Source organism: Ostrea edulis, chromosome 7 (genome assembly GCF_947568905.1).
Source record: "Ostrea edulis chromosome 7, xbOstEdul1.1, whole genome shotgun sequence".
Taxonomy (NCBI): Eukaryota; Metazoa; Mollusca; class Bivalvia; order Ostreida; family Ostreidae; genus Ostrea; species Ostrea edulis.
Genome location: NC_079170.1, coordinates 86,325,766 through 86,343,349, shown reverse-complemented (window position 1 = coordinate 86,343,349; position 17,584 = coordinate 86,325,766). Strand labels below are relative to the sequence as shown.

Here is a 17,584-nt window from a genome sequence, read left to right as displayed (position 1 = left end):
AATATTGAACATATACTGGTACAAAGTGTCAATAGATAGTTAAACAATACAGCGGGTAGAGGCAACCTGGTCCTATCCAATATACTTGTTAGTTGTAAGGCACACCAGTTGTGGGCATTGTCTAGTTTTAAAATGTGTCGCATTTAGAACAATGAATGTAACTTGTCAGCGCTAAAATTACACGCCTGTTAATCTGTAAAATGTCTTATTTCAAACGATATCATAGTGACCAACATGTGTTCATATTGATATTTACGTGACCAAACATCATTGGTCAAACTACAATGTAGTCTCCTATTCTGAGGGGGTTTTCTCCTTTGTTTAAAAAGATGGTTTGTCACTATTTTGATATTTGAGTAAAAACTTGATACTTTTATTCACTAAAGTAAAAAATTTATATAATAATTAACTATATAAGAGTTTGATGAACTGATTGACTTCTTTTAAGAAAAACAAACTTTAACATTTTGGATAATGTTGGTTTTGTGTTTTGATGATTTATCTTAGCATCTGAGTAAATAATTCAACAAAATATATATCAAGCGTTTTATCTCTTTACAATTTCTGATACAGTAAAGATCTTTTTCAGAAATGTTTACCAAAGTTGGTTTTTTCTATACGGAGTGATGTATTCACACACAAATTTTTGAAATTCTTAATAAAGTAAACGACTTGGAATTATAAGAAGCAACCATTCTTTTTGAAGAATTTAACAATGTGTAAACTCTGGACATTTTACTCACAAACTTAACATAAAAGTGCCTCGCGCTTTCATTCAGAATTCAAAAGAATGTTTAATCCTATATTGCTAATAATTTTACAGTATTGATATTCGTTTAACATGTTTAATACAGTGATACAATACAGACATTCGTTTTCAATAGAAAAACATTGATTATATCATTTACTAGAAAAAAAACTTTCAATTGCTTTACAATAAATTTCTCGACACAATGACTTTTTTGCATTTTAATTGGTTGATTTCAAACAGCAAGGTCTACTATTTGATCTTTGTATTGTCCTAAATTTATAGACAGTGGCAAAGCTTGTAGGTGTAGTCAGCATCTACAACTCAAATCAGTTCAATAACAAAAGGTATCTCTTTACTACAGGTGGAATCATTCCATTCGCTGTCAGACAACATATAGTATTACGATCCCTATCATACATGAATATGATGGGAGGTTTTTCCTAATGCATGAAGACGAAAGCTTACAAGTACTTGACTTTAATGACGTTGTTCATTACATCAACAGATAATTGGTTATAATATTCGTACAAAACTATACTCTGTTGTATGGAAAGTTATCAATACATGTAGATACTTGATAGTAAAGGGACTGATTCACGATTTTCACCAAAATTTTGTTTTTCACTTTTAATGATAAAAATCTATTGTCTAATGTGTTTAAAAGATTTCACATAAAAATTGAGGTTAAACATGATCACAGAAGCTCATTTTAGAGAGTTTATTATTGGTTTTGTAAACAAAGATTGTGGTATGTTGTTGGTAACGAAAATTTCGAAAGAAATGGTTATCGATCTAAGTGTATTATATCCTTCACATTTCAAGCATTCTCTGAGTAAAATGTGTTATCTAAAAGTCAAAATATGTGAGTACATGCAAAATTAAGATGCTTTATATTACAAAATTAACATTTCACTGGTTGGTTTGTATACATGAAAAGACTCGACTCTTTGTTTACATAACACAGATTTAAAGCTAAAATATTGCTTTTATTCTTGCGTTCAGAATGTCAAATTTTGGCTGTCAACATTAAATCAGTTATATTTGTAACATTTAACATTAAAAACTAAAAAAAAAAATATTCAAAAATCGTGAACCAGTCCCTTTAAATACGGACCCCTGGATAAACTAGAGGTGGAATCAGGTGTCTGGAAGGAATAAGTATCCCCTGTCGACCGGTCACACCCGCCGTGAGCTTTATATTTGGACCATATGAACGGAGTTATCCGTAGTCAAAATCAATGTGTCAAGAACGGCCTACAATTGCTTAGAAACACGTCAGACAGTATTTGACCGAATGACAGGCTGTATTGGCAAACTAGATCGTTATAATGACCATAACATTTTTAACGTGACTGTTGAAACCCCTGCACCATCAACTTGTTTGTCAGTAGCCTGCCTCAATTCAAAACTGATCATAACAAGCTCTTGCGTATCGAATCAGCTGAGATGCATACACACCACATGCAGGTGATAAAGGAATATTGCTACATGTAAAACTTATACGGTACCAATTTTGATGCACCAGATGCGCATTTCGACAAATAATGTCTCTTCAGTGATGCTCAACCGAAATGTTTGAAATCCGAAATAACTATGAAGTTTAGAGCTAAATATTGCCAAAAACAGCGTGCCAAAAAAGTGGAGCCAAATTCGTCCAAGGATAAGAGCTATGCATGAGGGAGATAATCCTTAATTTTGAAATGAATTTCTAAATTTTACAACAACAATTAAATATACATCCGTATTTTCAAGCTAGTAACGAAGTACTTAGCTACTGGGCTGTAGAGACCCTCAGGGACTAACAGTCCTATGGAAAGTTGATGATGGATAAGTTTCAATTAAAAATCATTTTCAAATATCTTTAAAAATCTTTTATTCAGAACTTTTATACATGATGTTAATAAGGAATTATTCTACCAAAACAATAATGAACAAATCTCATTCCTCCATTTGGGCTTTCTAATACAGTCATCAATAGAATGACTGCTCAGGCAGCTGATACTCAGTAACACGGGGACGATGTAGCCTGACATTCATCTCACAATCGCACTGAATTGAAAGGCAAGTTCTGATTGGTCAATGTAATAAACATTTATACGTTTATAATATCATTCTTATTGGTTCTGAAATAATAAGAATATTTGAACTATAAAAACAAACATGGCTCGTGTACTTTACCACTGGTCTCTAATACCATCATGAAGTAATAATCCTTAGAATTGTTTTTTCTACATATGTATTTATGGATTAGATAACTGGCAATTCAGATTTTAATTTTATTATTGACCAATCAGAACCTTTCGATTCAGCGCGATTAAACCGGAAGTAAGACAGTCTAGCGAAATTCTTAGGCACTTGGAGGTGTAAAAACATATTTTTCTTCGAATGAATGGCATTGGAGCGGAACGAAACCGTGCAGATATTGAAAGTAAGGTGTATGTGAACGATTCATCGCGTCAGACCGTTTACGAAACGCCCACAATAACCCAAACCCGAATTTGCCTAAAAAGAGTGTCCTACCCTTCCTTTTTATACATGCACATACTATATATTACAGTAACTTCCAGTGCCCGTGTGCGGAAGAACACTTCCTCTACCAGCCCCAAGGCAAGTCGTTCGTGTAATATTCTGTGGAGTTAATCTTGCGCCAACAGTTTATGCATGCATGATACTGTAGCGGTCAGCCGGGTTCGATCGCCGGTGGCCAGATAGCTCAGTTGGTAGAGCACCTGACTAGAGATTCAGGGGGCCCGGGTTCGATCTGCCACAAGGGTATCACTTACGGAGCACCAAGTACAGCGATTCTCATGTCACTTCATAGGAAAATCATGAATATAATACAATAGGCTGATTTGTGCAAACCGTTTATTAAACATTATTTTAGTATTGTAAATGTTTAACATTTACTTCTGTAGTATTTAAAGGAGAGAAGAGGAAATCGAACCCGGAACCTTGCATTACTAGTCAGATGCTCTAAACTATCCAGGACGATATCCACTGTCAGTATAGCCCTAATTACTACATTCCTCCCTCCTTAAGATCAATTATCTTTTTTTTTATAATTGACTTTCAATCTCAACCCAGGTTCATTTTGCCCCTGGCAGGCCAACTTACACCATCAGGGGTAGTTACGGCACCAAATGTAGTTTTTAAAGGAGAGAGGAGAAAATCTTTGCCTGGACCGAGAATCGAACCCGGGACCCCTGTATTACTAGTCAGGTGCTCTAACCACTGAGCTATCCAGGCCGATATCCACGATCCGTATAGCCTTAATTACTACACTTTCATGCATCAACCATTTTCGAATCTTGGTTATTTCAGGAATATTTTCTCGTGCTGGGCGATTTTCAATGGAATTCTATCGCTGCCTTACATATATGCTACATCATACTATCGCCGTAATGATACGATGTAGCGCATGGCAGCAATAGGATCCCATAAGTTTCTTAATCTTAAGATGCACAGTATAGAAATATACTGCACTTCATAGGTCATGTCTTTTTAACATTGTCAGTATGCAAGAAATAATATACAGTAGATTTGATACTCACATACACACACACACACACACACACATATATATATATATATATATACTGACTGATACCACAGTGACCAGACATGATGATTTTGATGATTTCACGCTCTGATTCTCATTCTGATTCTCCCCTCCTGCTACATTTGGTGCCGTAGACCAGCCCCTGGAACTGACAGGTGAAAATGCCTGCTAGGGGATAAAGATCCTGGGTTGATGTCTTCAGGTGTGAAGACATTTAAGGAGGGAGGAATGTAGCGGTCAGCCGGGTTCGATCGCCGGTGGCCAGATAGCTCAGTTGGTAGAGCACCTGACTAGAGATTCAGGGGGCCCGGGTTCGAATCCCGGTCTGGTCCGTTACATTTTCTCCCCTCCTGCTACAATACAATAATTAATTCTGTCAACCATGAAACAAAGATTTATATGTTCCGTTGGAGTAATTCAACTGTGACAAATGTAAAACTTAATGAGTATCTACTCATTCGATGACCACTTACAGTATCAAATTTCAGATTCCTAAATTAAAGCATAAAGGAAATCCAGAAAACAATATCTGGAGCGAAGTCCCATATGTGATGAAATGTAAACATATTAGTAAACCATATACTAAATTTTAGCTTTCTAACTCAAAGCATGATGAAAACAATTCTGAAAACTAAGATGTGAGAGATAGGCGGACGGATAGATAGTGTGCAAACTTTGCAGTTCCCTCGGCTTCGGAAACTAATCCCTTTCTTGTTCACATTATGTGTATCTTTAATATCTAATGAGTATGATGATGTCTTCGTTCAGTTACTTATTTCGATAACAAATTATCCCTCGCGCCAAAAGTAATCAAAACTCCTCAAATCCTATTTTCTTATAAAGCTAGCTGACTTTTGCGAATTGTTTTCTTGGTATGTCAGAAAATACTCTACAAGTTAAAGTATAATCTTGTTGCAATTAATTTGAGTAGTAATTCATATTTTTCTTGGACTGCATGTATGTATGGGAAAGAAAATCTCACCAAATTAAGTCTTCTGCTACATGAGTATTTAGTATATGACTTGATGGTTTTCTAGAAAGTGACTTTTTTCTCATTTTCTTTATTTAAAAAAAAAAACCAGTTCACGAATAAAGACTCTAGTTATGATCTGGTGCATCAAAATTGGTACCGTATAAGTTTTACATTATCAAATATATCTACACTGACTGTTGAGTGACACAGCGAGTGGGCGAAACAAAGAAAGGCAATATAAAACGTTTGATAACCTAATATTAATCTATATAGTATATGTTGCACTACCCCATCCTTACTATTGACTACTGGCATATGTTACTTCAACAACAGTGAAGAACAAAGCTTTACCGCAATGAATGCATACAACTTATTGCAAATATATTACCTTTGAAACTTTACCCTTGTTATCAAGTAATGACATCTTTATTGCTTATCAATATTTCATGATTCGTGGTTTGCATCCGTCTGGGTATCACATGTTACAAAAATCATCGACAACAACCTTTATGTCCATGCAGAACCGCTTTGCAACAGATGAGGTCCAGACCCTGGCACCGCGTCAAACCTAGTGTGCTTAACATAGATAGTGGTTGTTTCTTCTCCAACTGCCCGGCATTAGAAGTGAAAGGCACGGGTCTGTCTAACACAGCTTTATAACCTGACCTTACGTGTCAGGCTGGGTGTTGGCTTTATAACCTGACCTCACGTGACGCCTCCGTATGAGTGAAAAATTCTCCAATTAGAACACAAACCGACAAACAAACAAAACAAAAATTAAAGCTTACTTTTGTTTTACAAGGCTACATAGGGAATATAGTCACCACGTCCGGAAGTGTACAGGAACTAAGGAAACCGTTCAAAATTGTGGACGGCTTTGGAATTAGTCGATCGTTCAAATTCTATGGTCATTATAATGATATGCAAATACAAACTGTCATTAGGACGAATATTGTCCGACGGGTTCCATACTGATAGTTAAGCCGTTCTTTACATATTGAAATTGACTACGGATTGCTCCATTTACCTGATCAAGACAGAGGGCTCATGGCGGGTATTCCTTAAACTCCAATAATGACTTCGAGATCAGGAAAATGTCAAATTTCAGGTACGCTAAACCACACCTTCTGTCTTAAGACCTCCTGTGTGAATCAGATAGAGTACCCCCTTAGTGAACCTACCCTGACCAATGACCGCTTGGTTTCTTATTTCGCGACAGAGTAAAAATAAGTATTGCTCACCAATACTATCTTGAGGGATAGTATATCGCATCATTGAATCTAATTTTACCAATCCTTAAAGTGTTTAAGATTCGTTTTGAAATAATGCAAAATAATTACTCAAGTGATCTCTTTCACTGTAAAGCATTTTCAAGGGATAATACATTTCCTACATGAATCGGTACACTCTATATAGTGTATTTGGACACCATTCAGTTTCCTTTATTATATGCATCCATCCATTGATACATAATATTTGTCCTAGATGATAATACTATGAAAAGATGAATTATTGGTGTGCATCATTTTCAAATGGCAAAATAGATCCGACAATCAAGTATATTGTGAATTACATTTGTTTCCACCCTCACTCATGAATCAGTCAGTTCAGTGGTTAAAGTGTTAGCTTTGTGACTGAGGAGGTTGTGGGATCGAACCCCACTTGTGCTTTTGCTGTGTCTAACGTAAAATAGCGTATAGTCAGTTTTCAAATAGAGACAAGCTACTGACAAACAAGTTGATGGTACATTTGTTATTACGAGTAAATACATGCATAGTTATATCGACAGTCTCGATTGAAGTCAGCATTTCGCAAATTCTATGGTCGTTATAACGATCTAGTTCGTCAATACAACCTCGCATTGGGTCAAATGCTGTCTGACGTGTTTCATACCGATTGTTAAGCCGTTCTTGGCACACTGATTTTGACTGCGGATAACTCCGTTTACCTGAACAGGATATGGGGCTCACGGCAGGTGTGACCGGTCAACAAGGGATGCTTACTCCTCCTAGGCACCTGATCCCACCTCTGGTGTGTCCAGGGGTCCGTGTTTGCCCAACTTTCTATTTTGTATTGCTTATAGGAGTCATGAGCTTGATCACTGTTTCGTTATTTACACCCTTCATAGGTAGTGATTGCTCCCTCAACAAATTTTCATTCCTTTAATGATTTTTTGTAGCGACTACTCGCTCATTAGCTTATTGACAAGGTCATAATCAGACTTTATCCCCAGTATAAGTTTCTAATATTTCTTCTTCAGCAAAATGTTTCTGGGAAATTAGTTAGTTACCCTAGAAACTCAGGTGATTAAAACAGTTTAAAGAGGAATGCTACACCAGAGAATTCTTGACGTATATGAAAAGTGGAGGATATGTACAACAATATTTTGAAATTGGAAAACTTTCAAACTCACTTTATTTAGTAAAAAAAAAACCAGTTTTAGTAGAAAGTAATTTAAAAAAAATTAAAACCCTTGCTGGACTCGAACCCGCGATTTACAGTTCAGCATTCGACACCCTAACATACTGAGCTACTTTGCTAGACATTTAAGTAGAAAGGAATAAACAAATATTGCTGATATTTTGAAAGAAAGTCAGCCATTGTGATGATGTAGTACACCTCCTTAAACCATATGATGTTTCAAGCTATTATCTAGATTGTTAGTTTCCTGTTGAATTCCACTAAACGTAGCACTATTGCTTAACAATTTAAGGATGCTAAACCAAATAATGTAAATCATGTCCATTTTGCAAAACCTTATCTGGATGTCATGGTTTGTTGGATTCATCAGAGAGAAATAATTTTTGCAGATGGAGAATTCGTTTCTCATGCGTATTAACATAAAATTATGCCCAAGGACCTTATTTTCGCATCAAGGTAAATTCAAGAATGAAAACAAATATTCAGTTCTTGTTAACAAAAACCTATTTAGAATACCCTTTGCTGATCTGACTGATGAACGAAAATTGATTAAACATACAATAGAATTCATAATCTACAATGCAGCAGCAGGTGCTTGTAAAGGGAAGTAACTCTGAAAAAGAAATTACGTCAAACATCTAAATGCCGTCACGGTGGAGGCTTTGGAGAAAAATACATTTATATAATATCTTGACAAAGTGAAATAAAACGTACACAGCATTATTTAAAATCAATTTATTTGACAGTTTCATATTTCAATCTTATCAAATACATGAATGTGAAGATTAAACAATGCAGTTCTCAGAATTTATTGACAATTATTTACTTATATTTGAATGAGGTCCTTTTTTGAGCATTTGACTGACAAATAAAATGAATTATATGTCAGACATTCTCATGTTTTCCCTCCAGATAGTGCATGTTGCCTGCCTATTCTTAATACTTCATTAAATGTATGTTGAAATAAACAGATTACTAAACAGTCTCTGTGCACTTAAAAATAGAAAAACAAAATAGATCAACATAAAAGCGACACCCCATCAAGATATAATACTACTTTACATTTCATCCTCCTATCTTATATATATAATTTCATATTAACATTAATTTACTGATGCTCTGTCAATATCAATCCTTTGTTTGTTTGAATGTATTTCGTTTTCCAATAAAAGCAATGTCCTTTCAAACATACTGCGGTTGATACAAGCAATGAATACCTAGTAGATTGTTTGTATCTCATATAGGGAATAAAATAATTATGGAAGTGTGTGGAATTTGCTGATTAAATGCTTCCACTGTCAATATGCCCCAATAATACTAATGACAACCAACCTCATTATCAATAAATATATCTATATCCATTCTTTCGAAATTGATTAACAAACATGTAATACAATGTACTTTTACAAGAATAATCATCTTATTCATAAACATATGAATATCGCTACATACAATCTTTTTAATCGAATTATTGAATCAATTTGGTCTTGACAGATGCAATTTGTTATATTCACGGTTGATATGCATCGTCTGCTTCATAATAATACTTGTTCAAACAAAATATCAACCATTAATTAGAAGTGTCCAGTAGCTTAATACATGAACATTTACTTTATCTAAACTTAGAAGTGTCCACTGGCTTAAAAAGTGACATAATTGCACTGACAAAAAGCTAACAAAGAACCTGAAATGAGGTTTACATGTACAATGTTCTCAATCTGCTCTGTGGTAATTGGGACTCACATTTTGAGATTGAGCGAACATATATGGTTGTGAGTTGGAATGGAGATTGCACCAGCGAGTGTGATTCCAAAGGAGTCGGCAATGGTGGCTGCTGAGAGACTAAACTCCTTGAATTCTGCTTCAATCTGGAATTTAAAAATGTAATAACATTATCAAGGACTCCTAATAATGTTAACATGCAGTCCAATCAAAGTGACCTTGTAATAAATATCATCGACCTTGTAATAAATATCATCGGCCTTGTAATAAATTCGACCTTGTAATAAATATCATCGACCTTGTAATAAATATCATCGACCTTGTAATAAATATTGACCTTGTAATAAATATCATCGACCTTGTAATAAACATCATTGACTGTCATATTTTATGTCCAAACTACTTTCCCTAGTTTTAACCTTGTACAAAAGAATTAGATGTATATAATTGTATTCCTAACTTGCTTCCATACAGGTAAAGTTAATGATGTTCACCAGGTCTAAATTTAGATACCTGTGTATACATTCACTTGAAATACCAGTTGCGAGTTAGTTTGGGCGTAGCAGGCAAGGCGTGCACAGAGATAGTTGGCACCCAGTGTTTTGTATATTGATAACTTCACTTACTAATTTCTCTTATAAACCAGATTGTCATCGCTTCACTTCTGAGGTAAGTTTATCTTTATTCAATATATTTAGTAAATACCGTAATGCATTGCAAACAGCTTTGCCATTTTCTCTTATCCTACAACTTTATAGTAAAAGTAATCTCAAGTTTGCATATTGTACATGTAATATTGTTTCACATGTCATAATGTACCAGTAGTTAGTATATTATATCAAAGTAATGAGTAAATATGGGTAGAACTTGATGCTCATAGAGTAGTAGTAAAGTTACACCTTTTGTACATGTAGTACAGTGTACAGTGTATATAAGGTGTATTGCAAAATATATGATGTATACAGAAGTAGTGGTAAAATGTAAAACCACAGTATTAACGTTATAGTGGATTTATCAAATGTACAGTATGAAGTTTACGTACATAGTAAACTGTTGTGTAACGATACAGTATGTATTCTTGAAGTGACATTTATATTATAGGTCCAAGGTACAAGTAGACCAAATACAGGAAATATTGCCATTCGCACATAATACCTCTACCGGCCAAAAGTTTGGGAAAAAGAGCATTTGTGGAAGCAGAAAGCAACTTTAACTATTTAATGAATTGTAGTAAACAAAATGTAATCTGTAAAAGTGGAGAAGTATATATATTGTAAAGTGTTGTGCAATGTGTCATTTCTTTTATATTTACTTTGACAAAAACTCGGTCAATCTGTGACATTGACTTTGTATTAAATATCATTGACCTTGTAATAAGTATCGATACAAATGTCATTACACTTCTTTTATCTTATAATATTTACACTTCCAAAGTTTTTGCCTATGGAATTTTCACAAATTGTAAAAGATAGCCATTTCTATATGAACGCACGGCAGTTGTAAACAATACACATAGGTATCTTGACAAACATAGTACGTCTATTTCAACGGCTGGACATTTCGACAGAAATGAAAGTAGAATTTAAATATCATTCTTGATAAATACATAAAAGTATGAACTGTGATGTCTCACGTCAGCATAATTCATGAAGTGTGTTACTGAGATATTTACTATCAACACGTACATGTGTAAGTGATATCGCTTCATTTAAAATTGTATCCACTGTCTTCATCTTTGGCAGACTGGCCTTGCATCATCAACATTTCATTGATTCATGTATGCTTATTCATAACCATTGTGATATATCTCAAAATAGCACTCTTACTTCGCTTGATGTGCTTTCCCCTAACCTAAACGAGAAGTGCCGAAATTAAGGTCTGCAGTAACAGTATATTTAAATACATGCAGTGTACTTACATCTTCTGAGATTTTGTAGAACGTGTTGACAAAGGCTGCCCCTCCCAATAACCCCTCAAAGAGAACAATGGCAAAGATGATCCAGATATTAGGAATGAATCTCAGGAAGACTTGAGCTGTGAGGATTGCTACATTGACACACTGAAAAAATAAAGATATCAACTTTTATTTCAAGTAATGTTGACAGTTCTATCACTAGTGTAGTGACAAGCATTGTTGACAGTTCTATCACTAGTGTAGTGACAAGCATTGTTGACAGTTCTATCACTAGTGTAGTGACAAGCATTGTTGACAGTTCTATCACTAGTGTAGTGACAAGCATTGTTGACAGTTCTATCACTAGTGTAGTGACAAGCATTGTTGACAGTTCTATCACTAGTGTAGTGACAAGCATTGTTGACAGTTCTATCACTAGTGTAGTGACAAGCATTGTTGACAGTATAAATCACTAGTGAAGTGACAAGAATTATTGACAGTCCTACTAGTGTACTGACAAACATTGTTGACAGTATAAATCACTACTGTAGTGACACTCTTGTTTTTTTCATCACATGACAAGTGAAGAACTGAAGCAAAGTTCTGAAATCATTCTAATGATTCATTCACTGAATTAAAAAAAAAATCAATTCATGAAATTTCCCTGTTTCTCTCTCTTTGTGTCACTGTTTCTCTCTTTGTGTCACTGTTTCTCTCTGTCTTTCTCTCTCTGTCTCTTTCTCTCTCTTTGTCTGTCTCTCTCTCTCTCTCTCTCTCTCTCTCTCTCTCTGTGTGTGTGTGTGTGTCACTCTCTCTCTCTCTTTGTCACTCTGTTTCTACAAAACTATGTACCTGAAGTATTGGTAACATCCACAGATTGTTAATCTTTAACATGTTGACAGAAGATCTGGAAATGAACACACCTAACTGGTAATCCACTTGATACCTGTTGAATGCAAATTCTGTAACAGCTCTGTCTGTTTCACACAAAGATTGCCATTTTACTCATTATAAAATATAATATATTCTTATATCTAGGCATGCATGTACCGTAATACAAACTAGAAATCTTACTAAGTCATGCATGACCCCAAAATAATGTGTTCATCTGACCTTGACCTTATATGGCCCAAAACAATCATCTTCCTAACAGCAAATACAAAGTACTGTATCAGTGGTTATTTACATGTGGGGGAAATTTACACTAATTACACGGTCATGTAATAAGCGCATAAATTTCCCCCCTGTGTATATAATTGTTATAAATATCTGATATAATATATATCATATTCAATTAGAGCGTATCCCCCCATGCCCCCCTCCCCCTGAATGTAATGTTGGATGTGGAAAAATACATACTTCACCCACTTTTCAAAAATCACTTTAACTTATTCAGCGAGATAAGTGACTCAAACCATCAATACTTCTTACTACAATTCCTTACCAGCGGTACTGTTCCTTCTCTGACAGCCAGATGTCATTAAAATACAGTAATTCATACTGAAAGGGAAGAAAACAATGTCATTCATCAAAAGTAAAACAGCGAGTAAACAAGTCAGTGTTTCTTCTCTGTGTCCTCAGTAACAGTTATGCATGGTTTTCTCATAGACACACACTTAGTGATACTGTGCAGTACAAATATTGCAAAAAATACTTTTGATTGCCCAAAGATGCTATAATTAGATTCTTCTATTTTGCCATGCATTACTATAGATTCCTTGTTTTATACTAGATCTCTTACGTTACATGAGAACTTAGTATCGCAAAATCACTCATAGACTGCAAATGTCAAGAACATAATTCCGCGAATGGTCTGTTGATCAAGAGTTTTCCATGTATTTTAGCAATATATATCTCTCCCTCTCTTTCTCTTGATCATAATACTATGGTTCATAATTATTAATGGCAAATCTCTGCTCTCTCTCTCCCCCTCTCTCTCTCTCATGACTTACCAGTCCCTGGTTGATGAAGTATTCAGCAATATACACCACACACAGACACACACACACACTCTCTCTCTCTCCCCCTCTCTCTCTCTCTCTCCCCCTCTCTCTCTCTCTCCCCCTCTCTCTCTCTCTCTCTCTCTCTCTCTCTCTCTCTCTCTCTCTCTCATGACTTACCAGTCCCTGGTTGATGAAGTATTCAGCAATATACACCACACACAGAGGTATCATGTACTTCAACAGCGGCTACAAACAAGGAAACCTAATAACACAGTGACTACAATATACTTCATGTCAATCTATGCATTAAAGGAAGTTCTTTCTGTCTTGTATTGTTTCCTACAAATTTGGAGTACACAATCACTATAATTAGACCGTGTGATAGTTTGGGAACATTAGACTGTGTGATAGTTTGGGAACATTAGACTGTGTGATAGTTTGAGAACATTAAATTGTGTGATAGTTTGAGAACATTAGATTGTGTGATAGTTTAGGAACATCAGATTGTGTGATAGTTTGGGAACACTAAATTGTGTGATAGTTTGGGAACATTAGATTGTGTGATAGTTTGGGAACATTAGATTGTGTGATAGTTTGGGAACATTAGATTGTGTGATAGTTTGAGAACATTAGATTGTGTAATAGTTTAGGAACATCAGATTGTGTGATAGTTTGGGAACACTAAATTGTGTGATAGTTTGGGAACATTAGATTGTGTGATAGTTTGGGAAAATTAGACTATGTTATAGTTTGGGAACATTAGATTGTGTGATAGTTTGGGAACATTAGATTGTGTGATAGTTTGGGAACATTAGATTGTGTGATAGTTTGGGAACATTAGATTGTGTGATAGTTTGAAAACATTAGATTGTGAGACAGTTTGGGAACATTAGATTGTGTGGTAGGTTGGGAACATCAGATTTTGTGATAGTTTGGGAAAATCAGATTGTGTGATAGTTTAGGAACATTAGATTGTGAGCCAGTTTGGGAACATTAGATTGTGTGATAGTTTGGGAACATTAGATTGTGTGATAGTTTGGGAACACTAAATTGTATGATAGTTTGGGAACATTAGATTATGTGATAGTTTGGGAACATTAGATTGTGTGATTGTTTGGGAACATTAGATTGTGTAATAGTTTGGGAACATTAGATTGTGTGATACTTTGGGAACATCAGATTGTGTGATAGTTTGGGAAAATTAGACTATGTGATAGTTTGGGAACATTAGATTGTGTGATAGTTTAGGAACATTAGATTGTGAGCCAGTTTGGGAACATTAGATTGTGTGATAGTTTGGGAACATTAGATTGTGTGATAGTTTGGGAACACTAAATTGTATGATAGTTTGGGAACATTAGATTATGTGATAGTTTGGGAACATTAGATTGTGTGATTGTTTGGGAACATTAGATTGTGTGATAGTTTGGGAACATTAGATTGTGTGATACTTTGGGAAAATTAGATTGTGTGATACTTTGGGAACATCAGATTGTGTGATAGCTTGGGAAAATTAGACTATGTGATAGTTTGGGAACATTAGATTGTGTGATAGTTTGAGAACATTAGATTGTGTAATAGTTTAGGAACATCAGATTGTGTGATAGTTTGGGAACACTAAATTGTGTGATAGTTTGGGAACATTAGATTGTGTGATAGTTTGGGAAAATTAGACTATGTTATAGTTTGGGAACATTAGATTGTGTGATAGTTTGGGAACATTAGATTGTGTGATAGTTTGGGAACATTAGATTGTGTGATAGTTTGGGAACATTAGATTGTGTGATAGTTTGAAAACATTAGATTGTGAGACAGTTTGGGAACATTAGATTGTGTGGTAGGTTGGGAACATCAGATTTTGTGATAGTTTGGGAAAATCAGATTGTGTGATAGTTTAGGAACATTAGATTGTGAGCCAGTTTGGGAACATTAGATTGTGTGATAGTTTGGGAACATTAGATTGTGTGATAGTTTGGGAACACTAAATTGTATGATAGTTTGGGAACATTAGATTATGTGATAGTTTGGGAACATTAGATTGTGTGATTGTTTGGGAACATTAGATTGTGTAATAGTTTGGGAACATTAGATTGTGTGATACTTTGGGAACATCAGATTGTGTGATAGTTTGGGAAAATTAGACTATGTGATAGTTTGGGAACATTAGATTGTGTGATAGTTTAGGAACATTAGATTGTGAGCCAGTTTGGGAACATTAGATTGTGTGATAGTTTGGGAACATTAGATTGTGTGATAGTTTGGGAACACTAAATTGTATGATAGTTTGGGAACATTAGATTATGTGATAGTTTGGGAACATTAGATTGTGTGATTGTTTGGGAACATTAGATTGTGTGATAGTTTGGGAACATTAGATTGTGTGATACTTTGGGAAAATTAGATTGTGTGATACTTTGGGAACATCAGATTGTGTGATAGCTTGGGAAAATTAGACTATGTGATAGTTTGGGAACATTAGATTGTGTGATAGTTTGGGAACATTAGATTGTGTGATAGTTTGGGTACATTAGATTGTGTGATAGTTTGGGAACATTAGATTGTGTGATAGTTTGGGAACATTAGATTGTGTGATAGCTTGGGAAAATTAGACTATGTGATAGTTTGGGAACATTAGATTGTGTAATAGTTTGGGAACATTAGATTGTGTGCTAGTTTGGGAACATCAGATTGTGTGATAGTTCGGTAGGATTAGATTGTGTGATAGTTTGGGAACATTAGATTATGTGATAGTTTGGGAACATTAGATTCTATGAAAGTTTGGGTTATGATCGGCAGTATGTAAATATTTTAACTTACTTTCAAAAGATGCAATTTATCTCTCATTGTAAGCTTTCCTTTTCTTTTATCTGCAAAAGATAGCATTCATCAAAATAAACATTAAACATTCAACAATGTGTTTTGCATTTAGTACCACAAATTTAACTGAACATGTATTTTTCTATTTTGAAAACTTTTTATTGTTGGGTGTAATACATTTTATGCAATATCTTTAATCATATGTTTCCTCTCAGCAATTCTAACAGGTTTAATGGCATTTCATTGTCTTGTTTCCTCTCAGTAATTCTAACAGGTTTAACGGCATTTCATTGTCTTGTTTCCTCTCAGTAATTCTAACAGGTTTAAAGGCATTTCATTGTCTTGTTTCCTCTCAGTAATTCTAACAGGTTTAAAGGCATTTCATTGTCTTGTTTCCTCTCAGTAATTCTAACAGGTGTAAAGGCATTTCATTGTCTTGTTTCCTCTCAGTAATTCTAACAGGTTTAACGGCATTTCATTGTCTTGTTTCCTCTCAGTAATTCTAACAGGTTTAACGGCATTTCATTGTCTTGTTTCCTCTCAGTAATTCTAACAGTTTAAAGGCATTTCATTGTCTTGTTTCCTCTCAGTAATTCTAACAGGTTTAATGGCATTTCATTGTCTTGTTTCCTCTCAGTAATTCTAACAGGTTTAACGGCATTTCATTGTCTTCTTTCCTCTCAGTAATTCTAACAGGTTTAACGGCATTTCATTGTCTTGTTTCCTCTCAGTAATTCTAACAGGTGTAAAGGCATTTCATTGTCTTGTTTCCTCTCAGTAATTCTAACAGTTTAATGGCATTTCATTGTCTTCTTTCCTCTCAGTAATTCTAACAGGTTTAACGGCATTTCATTGTCTTGTTTACTCTCAGTAATTCTAACAGGTTTATAGGCATTTCATTGTCTTGTTTCCTCTCAGAAATTCTAACAGGTTTAATGGCATTTCATTGTCTTGTTTCCTCTCAGTAATTCTAACAGGTTTAACGGCATTTCATTGTCTTGTTTCCTCTCAGAAATTCTAACAGGTGTAAAGGCATTTCATTGTCTTGTTTCCTCTCAGTAATTCTAACAGGTTTAACGGCATTTCATTGTCTTGTTTCCTCTCAGTAATTCTAACAGGTTTAAGGCATTTCATTGTCTTGTTTCCTCTCAGTAATTCTAACAGTTTAACGGCATTTCATTGTCTTGTTTCCTCTCAGTAATTCTAACAGTTTAACGGCATTTCATTGTCTTCTTTCCTCTCAGTAATTCTAACAGGTGTAAAGGCATTTCATTGTCTTGTTTCCTCTCAGTAATTCTAACAGGTTTAAAGGCATTTCATTGTCTTGTTTCCTCTCAGTAATTCTAACAGTTTAACGGCATTTCATTGTCTTGTTTCCTCTCAGTAATTCTAACAGGTGTAAAGGCATTTCATTGTCTTGTTTCCTCTCAGTAATTCTAACAGGTGTAAAGGCATTTCATTGTCTTGTTTCCTCTCAGTAATTCTAACAGGTTTAAGGCATTTC

At 34.9% G+C, this 17,584-nt stretch overlaps 1 protein-coding gene and 2 non-coding genes across 4 annotated transcripts in view; 1 reads left to right on the top strand and 2 right to left on the bottom strand.

The window, feature by feature from the left end:
• Positions 1-3,924: 3,924 nt before the first annotated feature.
• Positions 3,925-3,997, bottom strand: Trnat-agu (transfer RNA threonine (anticodon AGU)). The gene has a single exon. It is a non-coding gene; the product is annotated as a tRNA-Thr (tRNA).
• A 572-nt stretch (positions 3,998-4,569) lies between these two features.
• Trnas-aga (transfer RNA serine (anticodon AGA)) lies at positions 4,570-4,642 on the top strand. The gene has a single exon. It is a non-coding gene; the product is annotated as a tRNA-Ser (tRNA).
• Positions 4,643-8,424: 3,782 nt separating this feature from the next.
• LOC125655902 (battenin-like) overlaps positions 8,425-17,584 on the bottom strand; it is a 33,663-nt gene continuing 24,503 nt past the window's right edge. For both annotated transcript variants that reach the window (XM_048886433.2, XM_048886435.2), the window contains 6 exons: positions 16,081-16,130; positions 13,441-13,509; positions 12,765-12,820; positions 12,173-12,266; positions 11,345-11,485; positions 8,425-9,572 (listed from right to left, as the gene is read on the bottom strand). In XM_048886433.2, the coding sequence (XP_048742390.1) occupies positions 9,444-9,572; positions 11,345-11,485; positions 12,173-12,266; positions 12,765-12,820; positions 13,441-13,509; positions 16,081-16,130 (539 nt within the window). In that variant the 3' untranslated portion in view covers positions 8,425-9,443. The remainder of the gene's footprint in view (positions 9,573-11,344; positions 11,486-12,172; positions 12,267-12,764; positions 12,821-13,440; positions 13,510-16,080; positions 16,131-17,584) is intronic.